The sequence below is a fragment of the Rhinoraja longicauda genome, chromosome 2, assembly GCF_053455715.1.
Source record: "Rhinoraja longicauda isolate Sanriku21f chromosome 2, sRhiLon1.1, whole genome shotgun sequence".
Taxonomy (NCBI): domain Eukaryota; kingdom Metazoa; phylum Chordata; class Chondrichthyes; order Rajiformes; family Arhynchobatidae; genus Rhinoraja; species Rhinoraja longicauda.
The window spans coordinates 51,085,227-51,100,021 of NC_135954.1; the positions used below are offsets into that span (position 1 = coordinate 51,085,227).

Below are 14,795 nucleotides of genomic sequence, written 5' to 3' on the forward strand. Positions count from 1 at the left end.
CTGCGAGTTTGGTTATATGTTTGGATGGTATAATAATGGTATTAAAGGCAGAGCTGTAGTTTATGTCTACGTCTGACGTAGGTGTCTCTCTTATCCACGTGTTCCAGGGATGAGTGTAGGATCAACAAATGAGAGTTGAAAAAAATGGTGTGTTGATCTATTTACTTTTTATACAACATAAATTCCACAAGTGCAAATTGTATTCCATCACTTAATTTTTTTGGTCATGATTTGTGAATTCTGCAGGGACGAATTTCCATTATCTGAATGGCATGTAAATGCTATCCAATTACTTTGTTGATAGATCTCTGAAAAAACAAGTTGTGACCAATGGGAACAAGTCCAATTGTCATAAAAATGATGTAACTTTTCAGGAAAGAGAGTAAATCGTCTTTGTAAAAGCAAATCAGCAATGAATTTTTAAGGAAGGAAAAGCACTTCCCACCTTGCGAAGCTGCTGGCTCTCACAATCCTTGATTTTAGTGTCCTCTGCACTGTCCTACTAAACCATTTTTTGGAAGATAATTCATATTAGGTTGGATAACTATCTAGCTGTAGTGTGGCTCCTCATGATCTTTTTTAAAATGGCAATAACTCTGCATGAACATTGGCTACTCAGGCCATGTAGGATTCAACCCTACTTTGCACATTCATTCTATATGGGCCTTAAGATTCTTATCTAATAAAAATCTTCACTAGTTTAAAAAGCATAAACTGACTCAGCTTCCGAATCATTTTGGTGAAACAGATGTAAATTGATGGTGTAGCCAGTATTTGTGGAAAAATAAACAAAGTTAAGCTTCCAGGTTGTTCGCCATTTTCACTTGGTCTCCATTCCATCAGAGATTCTCCCTTTATTCTCTCTAACTATCCTCTGCATACCCATACTGGTGTGGCCGAAGATAATTTGAGAAAGGCCAATGTTATATCCCTGTTCAAAAAGAGGTAGTTGTGATAATAGATGGTATTAAAATTGGTACAGAAAATGTACTAAAAATGTTGGCAATGTATAAAGTGGATGATTCCCCTAATCAAGGACAGTACAATTTGCTGCTGTTTTCATAAAACCCCGTGTAAGAAAGAACTGCAGATGCTGGTCGAAATCAAAGGTAGACACAAAATGCTAGAGTAACTCAGCGGGACAGGCAGCATCTCTCGAGAGAAGGAATGGGTGACATTTTGGGTCGACACCCTTCTTCAGACTGACCCAAACAGTACAAACAGCTCAGACAGTACAAACCCAGTCATTATGTTGGTCAATTTTATCAGTGTTGGAAAGTCTTTAGAAGTTACAACCAAGGGGAAGAATACAAGATTGAGGGAATTTTAATTTATGAATGAGAGCCAGCATGCGTTTCTTAAAAGCTGGGCTTTATCAATCTCATTGATGTTTTTGATGAGCTGGTTGTGTTGATGAAGGCAATGACAGATATATATATATATATATATATATATATATATATATATATATATATATATATATATATCGTATACGGATTATCAGAAGACTTTTTGATGAAACAGGATATCAAGCAAAATTTAAGACAATTAAAGAATCAATGACAACATGACCTAGAAGCTGATTTAGAGAAAGCAGAAAAACTTCGTAATCATAAAAGTTGTTCACACTGGGGAGAAGTAGATATTTTCAAGTAGTATTGTTTAGATTTAGTGTATAGAGATAAGCATGGAAAAGGCCCTTCAGCCCACCGAGTCCATGCCGACCATTAACTAGTTCTACGTTATCCCACTTTTGTATCCTACACACTAGGGACAATTTACAGAAGCCAATTAACCTACGAACCTGCACGTCTTTGGAATGTGGGAGGAAATCAGAGCACCCGGAGAAAACGCACGTGGTCAGCTCCACTGCTGCGCCACTGTTCCACCCCCTAATTATTATGAAGTTAGTGAACTAAAAGCCAGAGGGCTGGACCATTGATCCAGAGGTAATTGTGAACCAAGGTAGCTGCAGTATTTAAATGCAAGGATTAAAAACAACAATTTGGAAATATAAGAAAAAAGTTTGAATAACAGTAACATTTGCGTTACTTTATTTTCATTTAGACAGGTACATGAATGGATAATGTTCAGAGGGATACAGGCAAGTGGGACCAGCTCAGTTAGGCAACTTGGTCGGCATGGATGAGTTTGGCTAAAAGTCCCTTTTCCAAGCTCTATTGCCCTATGACTCTATTTTAGAGAATTTAGAAAAGTGTATTGCATGCAGCCAGGGAAATTGCTTAAAATGCAATATGAAATGATATATTAGACAGGAAAAATGAAGAGCCATTGCAGATGAAATGGTAACATTCTAAACTGGATGCAGGAATAAAGGGAACTTGTACTATATGTGGTAGATCAAAAAATGCTGGAGTAACTCAGCGGGACAGGCAGTATCTCTGGAGAGAAGGATTGGGTGACGTTTCGGGTCGAGATGCTTCTTCAGACTGATGTACTATATGTGAATGTTTTTCAAAAGCAAGGTAAAAAAAAGTAATTCCAAAAGCAAATGACACCGATATTTCATAAAGAAAGGCATGGAGCATCAAAGTGAAAAAGCCATGCTGAGCCTCTTATATGATGATGGTCTCTGCACTATGCGAATATGGCTTCTAGTTACAGTCCACTCATCAGAAGGCTATGAAGCAGACGTACTACGCAATTTGCTTTGTCAGTAAATGCACCATACGTTATTTCCATGCAAGAAAGAAATCTGCAGACTAGATTCTTATTGTGCAAATTTGATGTATATTTATTGGCTGCTGTGTTTCCATATTTCAGTAAATTTCACAGGTTGTATAGAGCTTTGGATCATCCCAACTCATGAAAAACACTACACAAATAAAAGCCCTTTTTAAAAGCTCGATTGTGATAAACAAGTCAAGCTCAGCACGTTCATGTGCCCATCTAAATGCCTCTTAAATATATCTGTTTCCACCATTCTGCAAAAATGTTTGCCTCCCACATATCCATTATGCTTTCCCCATCTCAATTTAAATCTATGCCCTCTAGTATTTGAGATTTAAATTCTGGGAAAAAGACTGTCGACTCATACGATCTCTGCCTCTCATCATTTTATACACTTCTATCAGGTCACCTCTCAGCCTCCAAAGCTGCAGAGAAAACAATCCAGATTTATTTATCCTCTTTGCACTTTCTAATCCAGGCTGATGTACTTCCAACTCTCAAACTGTTTGAGTCACGAACAGTTCTCAGGAATGGAACCCTGAACTTTCCACTTACACTCGACCTTCTAAAGTGCAACACCTCACTTAAACCGAGTTTAGGCCGAGTTAAACTCCATCTGTTGTTTCTCCCCACAAAAATTCCAACTGATCTATATCCTGATATAAATCTTTACAACTTTCCTCACTTATGCCAACTTTTGTGCCATCTACAAACTTACTAATCAGGCCACCTCTATTTTCACCCAATTCATTTATATACATCTCAAACAACACTGCAAAGATAACAATGACATATTTGCCAAGTCACGCATGCATTAGTTATTGATAGTGAGCACATGCTTAAATCCTTCTATGTTCTCACTCTTTCCTTAACTCTCATCCATTGATTGTTGTCTATGCCTCAACACTTACTTGTAACTCTGCTGTCAATCTGACAATTTGTCCACTAAACCCCACAAATTATACTGTGGTGAAACATTTGGTTTGGCAAACTTCTTTAGAACAATACTGTATAAAACATCTATTTTCTTGCATTAAATTAACTCAATGTAATGCAAACAAAGTACTCCATACTTACTGGAAGTCCTGAAATATCAGAGTACTTTTTCGCTGGTTTAAAGGAAGGTAGAGCATCAATGTTACAATCTGAAAATTGAAAAGAAAAACAAATTAAAAGTTGTTGAAATCAACATGACCATTTTCCGTGAAACATCCAAATTCACTTTTAAATTTTTTTAAACTAATTTAGAAACGGTAATATTTCAAAAGTTTAGTTTTCTGGTGAAATACTGGGAAAGCCATCAGTTTTCTGTCCCAACAAACTGGCCATACCATCAAATTAAAGCCATCAAAACCAATACCATGTGCCTCCAATAATGATCCATTTCTCACAATACATGGGTTTTATGTAATTTTATTAATGCAGAACTTTAGGCTTCATGGCTGCAGAAGAACAATACTACTCATAACACCCTGGTGGCCAGAACAATTAAAACCTATCTCAATGGAGTTAGGTTAGGTAAGGGAGAGGTGCAGTGAGACCTGGGAGTCCTTGTACGCCAGTCACTGAAAGTTGGCGTGCAGGTGCAGCAGGCAGTGAAGAAAGCTAATGGAATGTTGGCCTTCATAACAAGAGGATTTCAGTATAGGAGTAAAGAGGTTCTTCTGCAGTTGTATAGGGCCCTGGTAAGACCACATCTGGAGTATTGTGTACAGTTTTGGTCTCCTAATTTGAGGAAGGACATCCTTGTAATTGAGGCAGTGCAGCGTAGGTTCACGAAATTGATCCCTGGGATGGCAGGACTGACATATGAGGAAAGATTGAAAAGACTAGGCTTGTATTCACTGGAGTAAAGAAGGATGAGAGGGGATCTTATAGAAACATATAAAATTATAAAAAGACTGGACAAGCTAGATGCAGGAAAAATGTTCCCAATGTTGGGCGAGTCCAGAACCAGGGGCCACAGTCTTAGAATAAAGGGGAGGCCATTTAAAACTGAGGTGAGAAAAAACTTTTTCACCCAGAGAGTTGTAAATTTGTGGAATTCTCTGCCACAGAGGGCAGTGGAAGCCAAATCACTGGATGGATTTAAGAGAGAGTTAGATAGAGCTCTAGGGGCTAGTGGAATCAAGGGATATGGGGAGAAGGCAGGCAGGGGTTATTGATTGTGGACGATCAGCCGTGATCACAATGAATGGCGGTGCTGGCTCGAAGGGCCTCCTCCTGCACCTATTTTCTATGTTTCTATGTTTCTACGTTTAATCCACAATTGCTACGTAGTGGTCCGACTGATTTGTATGGTGATCATTAAATACAGGTTAGAGATTTTATTTTTAAATGTTATAGAAACATAGAAAATAGGTGCAGGAGGCCATTCGGCCCTTCGAGCCAGCAACACCATTCACTGTGATCATGGCTGATCGTCCACAATAAATAACCCGTGCCTGCCTTCTCCCCATATCTCTTGATTCCACTAGCCCCTAGAACTCTATGTAACTCACTTTCAAATGTGACTGCAAAAAGAAAAGAAATTGCAAAGTTGTAGATGTTCCTCAGACCATCAAACAAACCAGTCTCCACCGCCCTGCCCCCATCCCCCACCTTTCCCCAATCGACTCAATCTACAATTCATGCCACCTCAGAACTATAGGCAAAATAATCAAGGGCCATCTAGGTCATTTATTCATCTCCTCTCTCCCAATGAGCAAAAGATACAAAGCTTGTAAACACATGCCATCAGATTCAGAAATAGTTTCTTCCTCGCTGATATTAGGCTGTTGAACAGACCTGTCATAAGCAAAGGGTGTCGTCCCAATTTCTAACCTATATAATTTCAGCTCTTGCACTGTTTTTACCTGAACTTTCTCTGTAATTGTAACACTGCAATACTATATTCTGCACACTGGTTATTTTTCTCTTTATAACTACCTATTGTACTTGTGCGTGGCTCGATTGCGTACTCATGTATGGTATGATCTGACTGGATAGCACAGGAAACAAAGTTTTTCAGTGCATCTTGGTACACATGACAAGAATAAACCAATACCAAGTTCGACTTTCATTATATCTGTTGTCCACACCAAATTATAAACTGAAATTTATTGGGGATTTCAGAAGTTTAGATGACAGAATCTGACCCAGTAATGTGTGTAGGAAGGAACTGCAGATGCTGCTTTAAATCGAAGGTAGACGCAAAAGCTGGAGTAACTCAGCGGGACAGGCAGCCTCTCTGGAGAAGGAAACGATGATGTTTCCGGTCGAGACCTTTCTCAACCCGAAACGCCATCCATCCCTTCTCTCCAGAGATGCTGCCTGTCCCGCTGTTACTCCAGCATTTTGTGTCTACCTTCTGAACCAGTAACAATTGACAACACAGATTTCACCATGGTTCTCTTGTTTTAAATGGTATAAATTGTCAAAGCAACTTACAGTTAGGATCATTTAGTTTCCATGGTAACATTCTCTCTGTGGCAAGAATTTGTTTCAGATTTTTCCAGACACGATTCTTCTTGCCAGCACTTGCGCCGCCAATGCCAGAGTGCTAGAAATGAAGACACCAAATCAAAAGCTATGTACCAGGCAATTAAAAAGATATTTATCGTGATCTGATTCTTGAAATAATTCTCGTTTCTACTTGTTCACACAATCAACAAATAATGTTTGGATTTTTAACTTCAACAAAATCACACAGCATTTTCTAACAAATACATTTTCACTGCAAATTCATTCAAATGAAACGGGGTAGATTGCTAAATACACGCTGAAAATACAAATGTGACCAAATCTAACAGGCCCTTAATACAGCTCAGAATTAGTTGTAGATGTAGGACTGGCAGCTCAATATTCCAGGGTGTTAATGTTTCAGACATGACAGAAAGGAATGCAAAAAGACAGGGAAGTTGCATTAATGATTAAGGGGAATGCTACAACTGCATTCAGAGGACTTTGGTAAAACTCACACATAACAAAGGTGTAATTACTATGAGAAGGTTATACTATAGGCCTCCAAATTGCCAGGAGCAAGAGGAAAAGATATACAGGCACATCATAGAAAGGTGTAAAAACAGTAGCTGTACTGGGCAATTTTAACTTCCCCAATATTGAGTGGGACTCCCTTGGTACCAGGAGCTTAGTTGGGGCAGAATTTGTTAGGTACATCCAGGAGGGTTTCTTGAAGCAATATGTTATTAGTCTAATTTGGGATAGTGCCATACAATACCTTATCTTGGGAATGACCCTGGCCAGGTGATCGGAGCATTTTGGAAACAATAACTATAACTCCGTAGGTTTTAAGATAATGATGGACAAGTCTGGCCCTCAGGTCAAAGTGCCAAATTGGAGGAAGGCTAATTACAAATGTATTAGGAAGGAAATGGAGATGGGTATTTGAAGGTAAATCCAAAATAGATCTGCAAAAATTGTTTGAATGGCTATTGATTAGAGTTCAGGTTAACATGTTCCTGTGAGATTGTAAGATAATAAGGTTTGAGAACCTGGGTGGTTAGAAGGTAAAAGCATATGCAAGGTTTAGGAAGTTAAAGTCAGTCAAGGCCCCCTGAGAAATATAAAGGATGCAGGAAAGAAATTAGGAGGGTTAAATGAAACGTTCTTCGCAAGGGGGATTAAGGAGAATTCCAAAACATTTTATAAATGTGTTAGGACTATGGTAGTAGCTAGGGAAAGGGTCGGTCCCAGAATGCCGAGGGAAGCAAGGAAGGAGATTGTCATGGCCTTGACAGTGATCGGTGTATTTCTTTAGCCATGGGCATTGCAAGTAGATTGAAGAATAGCTAATTTCATTCTTTTGTTTAAGAAGCCAACAGAGACAAATAAGGCAGGTACATTTTTCAGGGAGGGAAATTATTGAAGGTTCTGATGGATAGGATTTACTTATATTTTGACAGGCATAGACTTATCAGGGAGATGCAGCATGGCTTTATGTTGGGTTGGTCCTGTCTCACATATTTGATTGAATTTTCTTTTGCGGAAATTACAAAGGTGATTAATGAGGGTAGGGCAGTGGACATTGTCTTCAAGGACTTCAGGAAACCATTGACAAGATCCCTCACTATAGGCTGATATAGAAGACTGGGTCACATGGGATCTATGGTTAGTTGATAAATTGGATACAAAATTGTTTGAAGATAGAGGTCAGTGGCATATGGATGTTTTACTGACCGAGTTCTGTGACCAGTGGTGTTCTGTAGGTATCTGTCATTTGTAATATACAAATAAACTGAAGAAAGGTCTTGACTTGAAACACTGTCTATCCATGTAACTGCTGAGTTAGTCCAGCATTTTGTGTTCTATGGATAAAAACATAGGTTGACTAATTTTAAAGTTTCTAGGTGATATGAAAGTTGATGGAGTTGTGGATAGCGAGGCAGATTGTTCAGGAAAACAGCAGGATATAAATTAGTTGGAAATTTGGGCAGAGAAATGGGAGATGCAATTTAATCTAGATAAGTGTGAGGTGATACATCTACAGAGGTCAAATGTACGAGAGAAGTGTACAGTAAATGACAGGACCCTTATGAGCACTGACGTACAGATAATCTTGGGGTTCAAGTCAATTGCTCCTGAAAGCCTCATCACAAGTGGATTGGGTGATTAAGTTGCACAGCATAGATTCATAGCATAGAAACAAGCCTTTCAGGTGCAACTCGTCCATGCCAACCCAGTTTCCCATCCACACTAGTTCCATAGTACAAAAGGGACGGGTTGCATCTTAACAGCAGGGGGACAAACATTCTGGCAGGCAGGTTTGCTAGTGTGACACCTGTGGCTTTAAACTAAGTAGTGGGGGGGAGGGGTTAACAAATTGTGAATATGAAGATGAGGTCAAAGGGAATACAGGAGATATTGCAAAAGACTCTCGGAAGAATGGGAACAGAAGTTCTAGAGCGGAAAAGAAATTAAGGGCAGGGCCAATTGTGAACGATGTGAGAGAGGAGGTAAATACAGAAGTTAAAGTGTTGTACTTAAATGCGCGTAGTATAAAAAATAAAGTGGATGAGCTTGAGGCTCAGTTAGTCATGGGCAAGTATGATGTTGTAGGGATCACTGAGACATGGTTACAAGAGGACCAGGGCTGGGAACTGAATATTCAGGGGTACACAACGTATAGAAAAGACAGACAGGTGGGCAGAGGGGGTGGGGTTGCTCTGATGGTAAGGAATGATATTCATTCCCTTGCAAGGGGTGACATAGAATCAGGAGATGTTGAATCAGTATGGATAGAAATGAGAAATTGTAAGGGTAAAAAGACCCTAATGGGAGTTATCTATAGGCCCCCAAACAGTAGCCTCGACATAGGGTGCAAGTTGAATCAGGAGATAAAATTGGCGTGTCAAAAATGTAATGCTACGGTGGTTATGGGAGATTTCAACATGCAGGTAGACTGGGAAAATCAGGTTGGAAATGGACCCCAGGAAAGAGAGTTTGTAGAGTGCCTTCGAGATGGATTCTTAGAACAGCTTGTACTGGAGCCTACCAGGGAGAAGGCAATTCTGGATTTAGTGTTGTGTAATGATCCTGATCTGATAAGGGGACTAGAGGTAAAAGAGCCATTAGGAGGCAGTGATCACAACATGATAAGTTTTACTCTGCAAATGGAAAGGCAGAAGGGAAAATCGGAAGTGTCGGTATTACAGTATAGCAAAGGGGATTACAGAGGCATGAGGCGGGAGCTGGCCAAAATTGATTGGAAGGAGGCCCTAGCAGGGAAGACGGTAGAACAGCAATGGCAGGTATTCCTGGGAATAATGCAGAGGTTGCAGGATCAATTTATTCCAAAGAGGTGGAAAGACTCTAAGGGGAGTAAGAGACACCTGTGGCTGACGAGGGAAGTCAGGGACAGCATAAAAATTAAGGAGAGGAAGTATAACATAGCAAAGAAGAGTGGGAAGACAGAGGATTGGGACTCTTTTAAAGAGCAACAAAAGTTAACTAAAAAGGCAATACGGGGAGAAAAGATGAGGTACGAGGGTAAACTAGCCAATAATATAAAGGAGGATAGCAAAAGTTTTTTTAGGTACGTGAAGAGGAAAAAAATAGTCAAGGCAAATGTGGGTCCCTTGAAGACAGAAGCAGGGGAATTTATTATGGGGAACAAAGAAATGGCAGACGAGTTAAACCGTTACTTTGGATCTGTCTTCACTGAGGAAGATACACACAATCTCCCAAATGTTCTAGGGGCCGGAGAACCTAGGGTGATGGAGGAACTGAAGGAAATCCACATTAGGCAGGAAATGGTTTTGGGTAGACTGATGGGACTGAAGGCTGATAAATCCCCAGGGCCTGATGGTCTGCATCCCAGAGTACTTAAGGAGGTGGCTCTAGAAATAGTGGAAGCATTGGAGATCATTTTTCAATGTTCTATAGATTCAGGATCAGTTCCTGTGGATTGGAGGATAGCAAATGTTATCCCACTTTTTAAGAAAGGAGGGAGAGAGAAAACGGGTAATTATAGACCAGTTAGTCTGACATCAGTGGTGGGGAAGATGCTGGAGTCAATTATAAAAGACGAAATTGCTGAGCATTTGGATAGCAGTAACGGGATCATTCCGAGTCAGCATGGATTTACGAAGGGGAAATCATGCTTGACAAATCTACTGGAATTTTTTGAGGATGTAACTAGGAAAATTGACAAGGGAGAGTCAGTGGATGTGGTGTACCTCGACTTTCAGAAAGCCTTCGACAAGGTCCCACATAGGAGATTAGTGGGCAAAATTAGGGCACATGGTATTGGGGGTAGGGTACTGACATGGATAGAAAATTGGTTGACAGACAGAAAGCAAAGAGTGGGGATAAATGGGTCCCTTTCGGAATGGCAGGCAGTGACCAGTGGGGTACCGCAAGGTTCGGTGCTGGGACCCCAGCTATTTACGATATACATTAATGACTTAGACGAAGGGATTAAAAGTACCATTAGCAAATTTGCAGATGATACTAAGTTGGGGGGTAGTGTGAATTGTGAGGAAGATGCAATAACGCTGCAGGGTGACTTGGACAGGTTGTGTGAGTGGGCGGATACATGGCAGATGCAGTTTAATGTAGGTAAGTGTGAGGTTATTCACTTTGGAAGTAAGAATAGAAAGGCAGATTATTATCTGAATGGTGTCAAGTTAGGAGGAGGGGGAGTTCAACGAGATCTGGGTGTCCTAGTGCATCAGTCAATGAAAGGAAGCATGCAGGTTCAGCAGGCAGTGAAGAAAGCCAATGGAATGTTGGCCTTCGTAACAAGAGGAGTTGAGTATAGGAGCAAAGAGGTCCTTCTACAGTTGTACCGGGCCCTGGTGAGACCGCACCTGGAGTACTGGGTGCAGTTTTGGTCTCCAAATTTGAGGAAGGATATTCTTGCTATGGAGGGCGTGCAGCGTAGGTTCACTAGGTTAATTCCCGGAATGGCGGGACTGTCGTATGTTGAAAGGCTGGAGCGATTGGGCTTGTATACACTGGAATTTAGAAGGATGAGGGGGGATCTTATTGAAACATATAAGATAATTAGGGGATTGGACACATTAGAGGCAGATAACATGTTCCCAATGTTGGGGGAGTCCAGAACAAGGGGCCACAGTTTGAGAATAAGGGGTAGGCCATTTAGAACGGAGATGAGGAAGAACTTTTTCAGTCAGAGGGTGGTGAAGGTGTGGAATTCTCTGCCTCAGAAGGCAGTGGAGGCCAGTTCGTTGGATGCTTTCAAGAGAGAGCTGGATAGAGCTCTTAAGGATAGCGGAGTGAGGGGGTATGGGGAGAAGGCAGGAACGGGGTACTGATTGAGAGTGATCAGCCATGATCGCATTGAATGGCGGTGCTGGCTCGAAGGGCTGAATGGCCTACTCCTGCACCTATTGTCTATTGTCTATTGTCTATTGTCTATTGTCATTTGATTGTGTTTGACATTTATATATATATATATAAATAAAAGTCTCATCTTGTGTGTGTGCACGCACGTGTGGGTGTGTATATATATGTATGTTCTCGAAATACAGCCAAAACAGTACACGATAGCGCAACAATTTTAGGGGCACCTTCCTCACCCTTCGCCTGCAGTGTGCAGTAAGAAGTTTCGTTATATATTAAAAGTAATTCACTTTATAAACTTTAATAAACTTTATACTATAAATGGGCCCAGCAGCTGCGTCTGCGCAGTTGGGGGGAGGGTTGCCGGGCCCGGCAACTGCGCATGCGCAATTGGGTGAGGGTTGCTGGGCCCGGCGGTGGCGTGCATCATTCTTTTAGCAGCATGTAGGTTAATTGACTGGGTAAATGTAAAAAATTGTCCCTAGTGTGTGTAGGATAGTGTTAATGTGCGGGGATCGCTTGGCGGTGCGGACTTGGTGGGCCGAAAAGGCCTGTTTCCGCGCTGTATCTGAAATATGAAAATAAAAAATAATAATATGATCAAAACTGAACGCCTTCATTGATCAGGCCACGCTATGAAAGTATGTAGAGGCTTTCGAGAGTATCCAGATGAGGTTCACCAGGATGGTGCCTGAATTGAGGCTTTCAAGAGTATACGAGGAGGTTCACCAGGATGGTGCCTGAATTGAGGAATCTATAGGAGAGGTTAGAGAAACTTGGATTGTGTTCTTGGAATGTCAGGGGAAACCTGATAAATAGAAGAGGGCATTGGTGTAAGGTGAGAGGAGGAAAGTTTAAACGGAGATTTGTTACATAATTTGTTATTATAAAACAGAGTGGTAGGTGCCTGAAACATGCTGCCAGAGGATGTGGTAGAAGCAGATACAATATTTAGAAAGCATTTAGACAGATGCATGAACACAGGAAATGGACCATGTGCAGGCAGACGGGATTAGTTTAAACTGACACAATTGTTGCATAGCATGTTGGCAGATGGGCATGTTCCTGTGCTGTACAGTTGTATGTTCTCTGAGTAAGCATATGTATTCAGAATAAAGTAAATAGAATGTTATATTTAACAAATACATTAATTTAATTAAAAATAGTCTTTTATTATATTCTGTAAACTTTGCAGAGAACACAAGAATCTTTCGAGTGGGGTGTTTTTCATGTTCTGATTTGTCATGAACGAAGATAGATAACGAACAGCAAGGTTTATCAGTCCTCACCTTTTTATTTGAGCAAGTAAAAAATAGAAAAATAACAGATCAAAAAAACAGCTACAAAATTAAATGGCTTGACTCATTAGAACTTTGGAACAAAGGTTTGACAACCATATCCCAAACAACATTTCAAAATGCCGGACACGCACAGCAGGTCTGACAGTATCTGCGCAAAGTTAATATTTCAGGTATTATCATTTTTATTTCACATTTCCTTTTCCAGTTTGCTTTTGATTTATTGAAACCTCACAGGAAGGAGACCAACTAGCATTGCAGTTTTTTTCCAAATCCACTGCAGCTGTTACCTCTCCAGTGAAAGGTAAGGGCTGTTTCTCCCACTGTATGAATTTTCCATCTACGAGTCATCCCCTGTTTACAAAGGTCCGCTTTATGCTCATCTCGCAGATACAAGTGCACAGATGTTCAAACATTTGTTCCTACAAATTGCAGTTTCCTACGTGCACTGGGCAAATGAGAACATGATGGGAAAACAGCTGAAGTCTCCGACCACCCAGGTGTCAAGAGAGCGCCATGTTGAGAGCAGCACAGTACAAACGGCTGGAGGAACTCAGTGTATCGGATAGTATCTGTGATGTAAAAGGATAGTTTCCATACAGAGAGCAGTGTATCTGATTCTTTACAGTGATGCATGGTTTCCAGAGCCGCCTTGTATGTTGGGCTGCAACAAACATTGTGCTGTATAATTCTTGCAGTATTTTGCTATGACTAAGCCTTGCAAAAGCAATCCGCTAAGGGAGCAACGCCATTCTTAATTGGCAAAGTGTAAGGTTTAGGTTCCTAATAGCAAGTATCATCATAAAGTATGAGGCACACATTCTTAAATTCGTTAAAGGATCAGCTCCAATGCCCGGCTACTATCATTATAAAGCAGCTAAGTGGTTTGATTCTTGAAATGGAAAAAACTCTTGAATTGGCCTTGAGATCAAAATCAACAGAAAATATGCATTAGCCTTGATTGTTTAAGCAATGAGCCTGTTCAAATATTTGACGAAAAAGGACTGTATTAAAGTGAAGGACTTATTGTAAGCAGAGGGTCGTTTAATAAATTTAAAGCAAGGGCTAATTTGAGAAACATTAAAGTGCAAGGGGAAGTAGCAAGAGCTGACTTGGCTGCAGCGAGTGCATTTCCTGACAGCTTTCACTCAGATAATTTGGGGGATGGTGGGGTTATTGTGCTGACCAAATGCGCAATGTGGGGAAGACAGAATTATCTTGGAAATGTATATCTAGTTTATATATATATATATATATATATATATAATATATAATATATAACTAAAACTCTCATCTTGTTTGTTCCGTTTGTTTGTGCCTTGGTTTGTTTCTTTGTGCTGTTTTCATCCACACAAAAACGGTACATGATAGCTCGACGATTTTAGCACCACCATACGCACTTTGTCCTGGGGACATATTCATCCAAGTTTCATTCAAATTGGGAGGGGTAAGGTGGGTTGAGGGGGGATCGAGTGGGTGGGGAAGAGAGGAGGGGAGGTAGAGGGTGCTGGACCTATGCAGGTTTGGGGCCAATGAGGGGGAGGAGGATGATGAGCTCATGAGCTGACGCTAACTTTAATAGATGCGCTCCCCCTCTCCCCCCCGCCGGGAGGACCGGCGCCCGTCTCGGCGTGCCCCGCGCCAGACCTTCCTTCCGTGGTGCAGCGCGGCGGTAGAGGGTCCAACAAGATGGCTGTCGTCGCTGTTCGCCAACGATTGCTGCCATGCTGCACGAGAGGCTTTGGGTCCACGGCTCGCTCTGGCTGCAACGCTGGCGGCAGGGGGCAGAGGTGAGTGGCTCCCACTCCCCTGTTCCCCGTCGCCTGCCCACGGCCCCGGGGGACACTCCCCACCCGGCAACGGGCTTCATCAGTTGGAGAGGGTTGCCAGGCCTTCAGGATGGTCAGTTGGGAAAGGGTTGCCCCAGGAGAGGCCCACAGGAGAGATCTGGAACCAACGGGTCCACCTCTGTCTAGTATATTGTAAAGCCAGGACACAAAG

The 14,795-nt window shown here is 41.3% G+C and overlaps 1 protein-coding gene across 7 annotated transcripts in view; it reads right to left on the bottom strand.

Annotated features, from left to right (window-relative positions):
* ino80c (INO80 complex subunit C) overlaps positions 1-14,795 on the bottom strand; it is a 72,043-nt gene that overhangs the window by 42,540 nt on the left and 14,708 nt on the right. For all 7 annotated transcript variants that reach the window (XR_013548730.1, XR_013548729.1, XM_078418991.1 and 4 more), the window contains 2 exons: positions 6,121-6,232; positions 3,769-3,836 (listed from right to left, as the gene is read on the bottom strand). Coding sequence is in view for 5 of the 7 variants with exons in the window: in XM_078418991.1 (XP_078275117.1) it covers positions 3,769-3,836; positions 6,121-6,232 (180 nt within the window). In the remaining 2 variants the exon portion in view is untranslated. The remainder of the gene's footprint in view (positions 1-3,768; positions 3,837-6,120; positions 6,233-14,795) is intronic.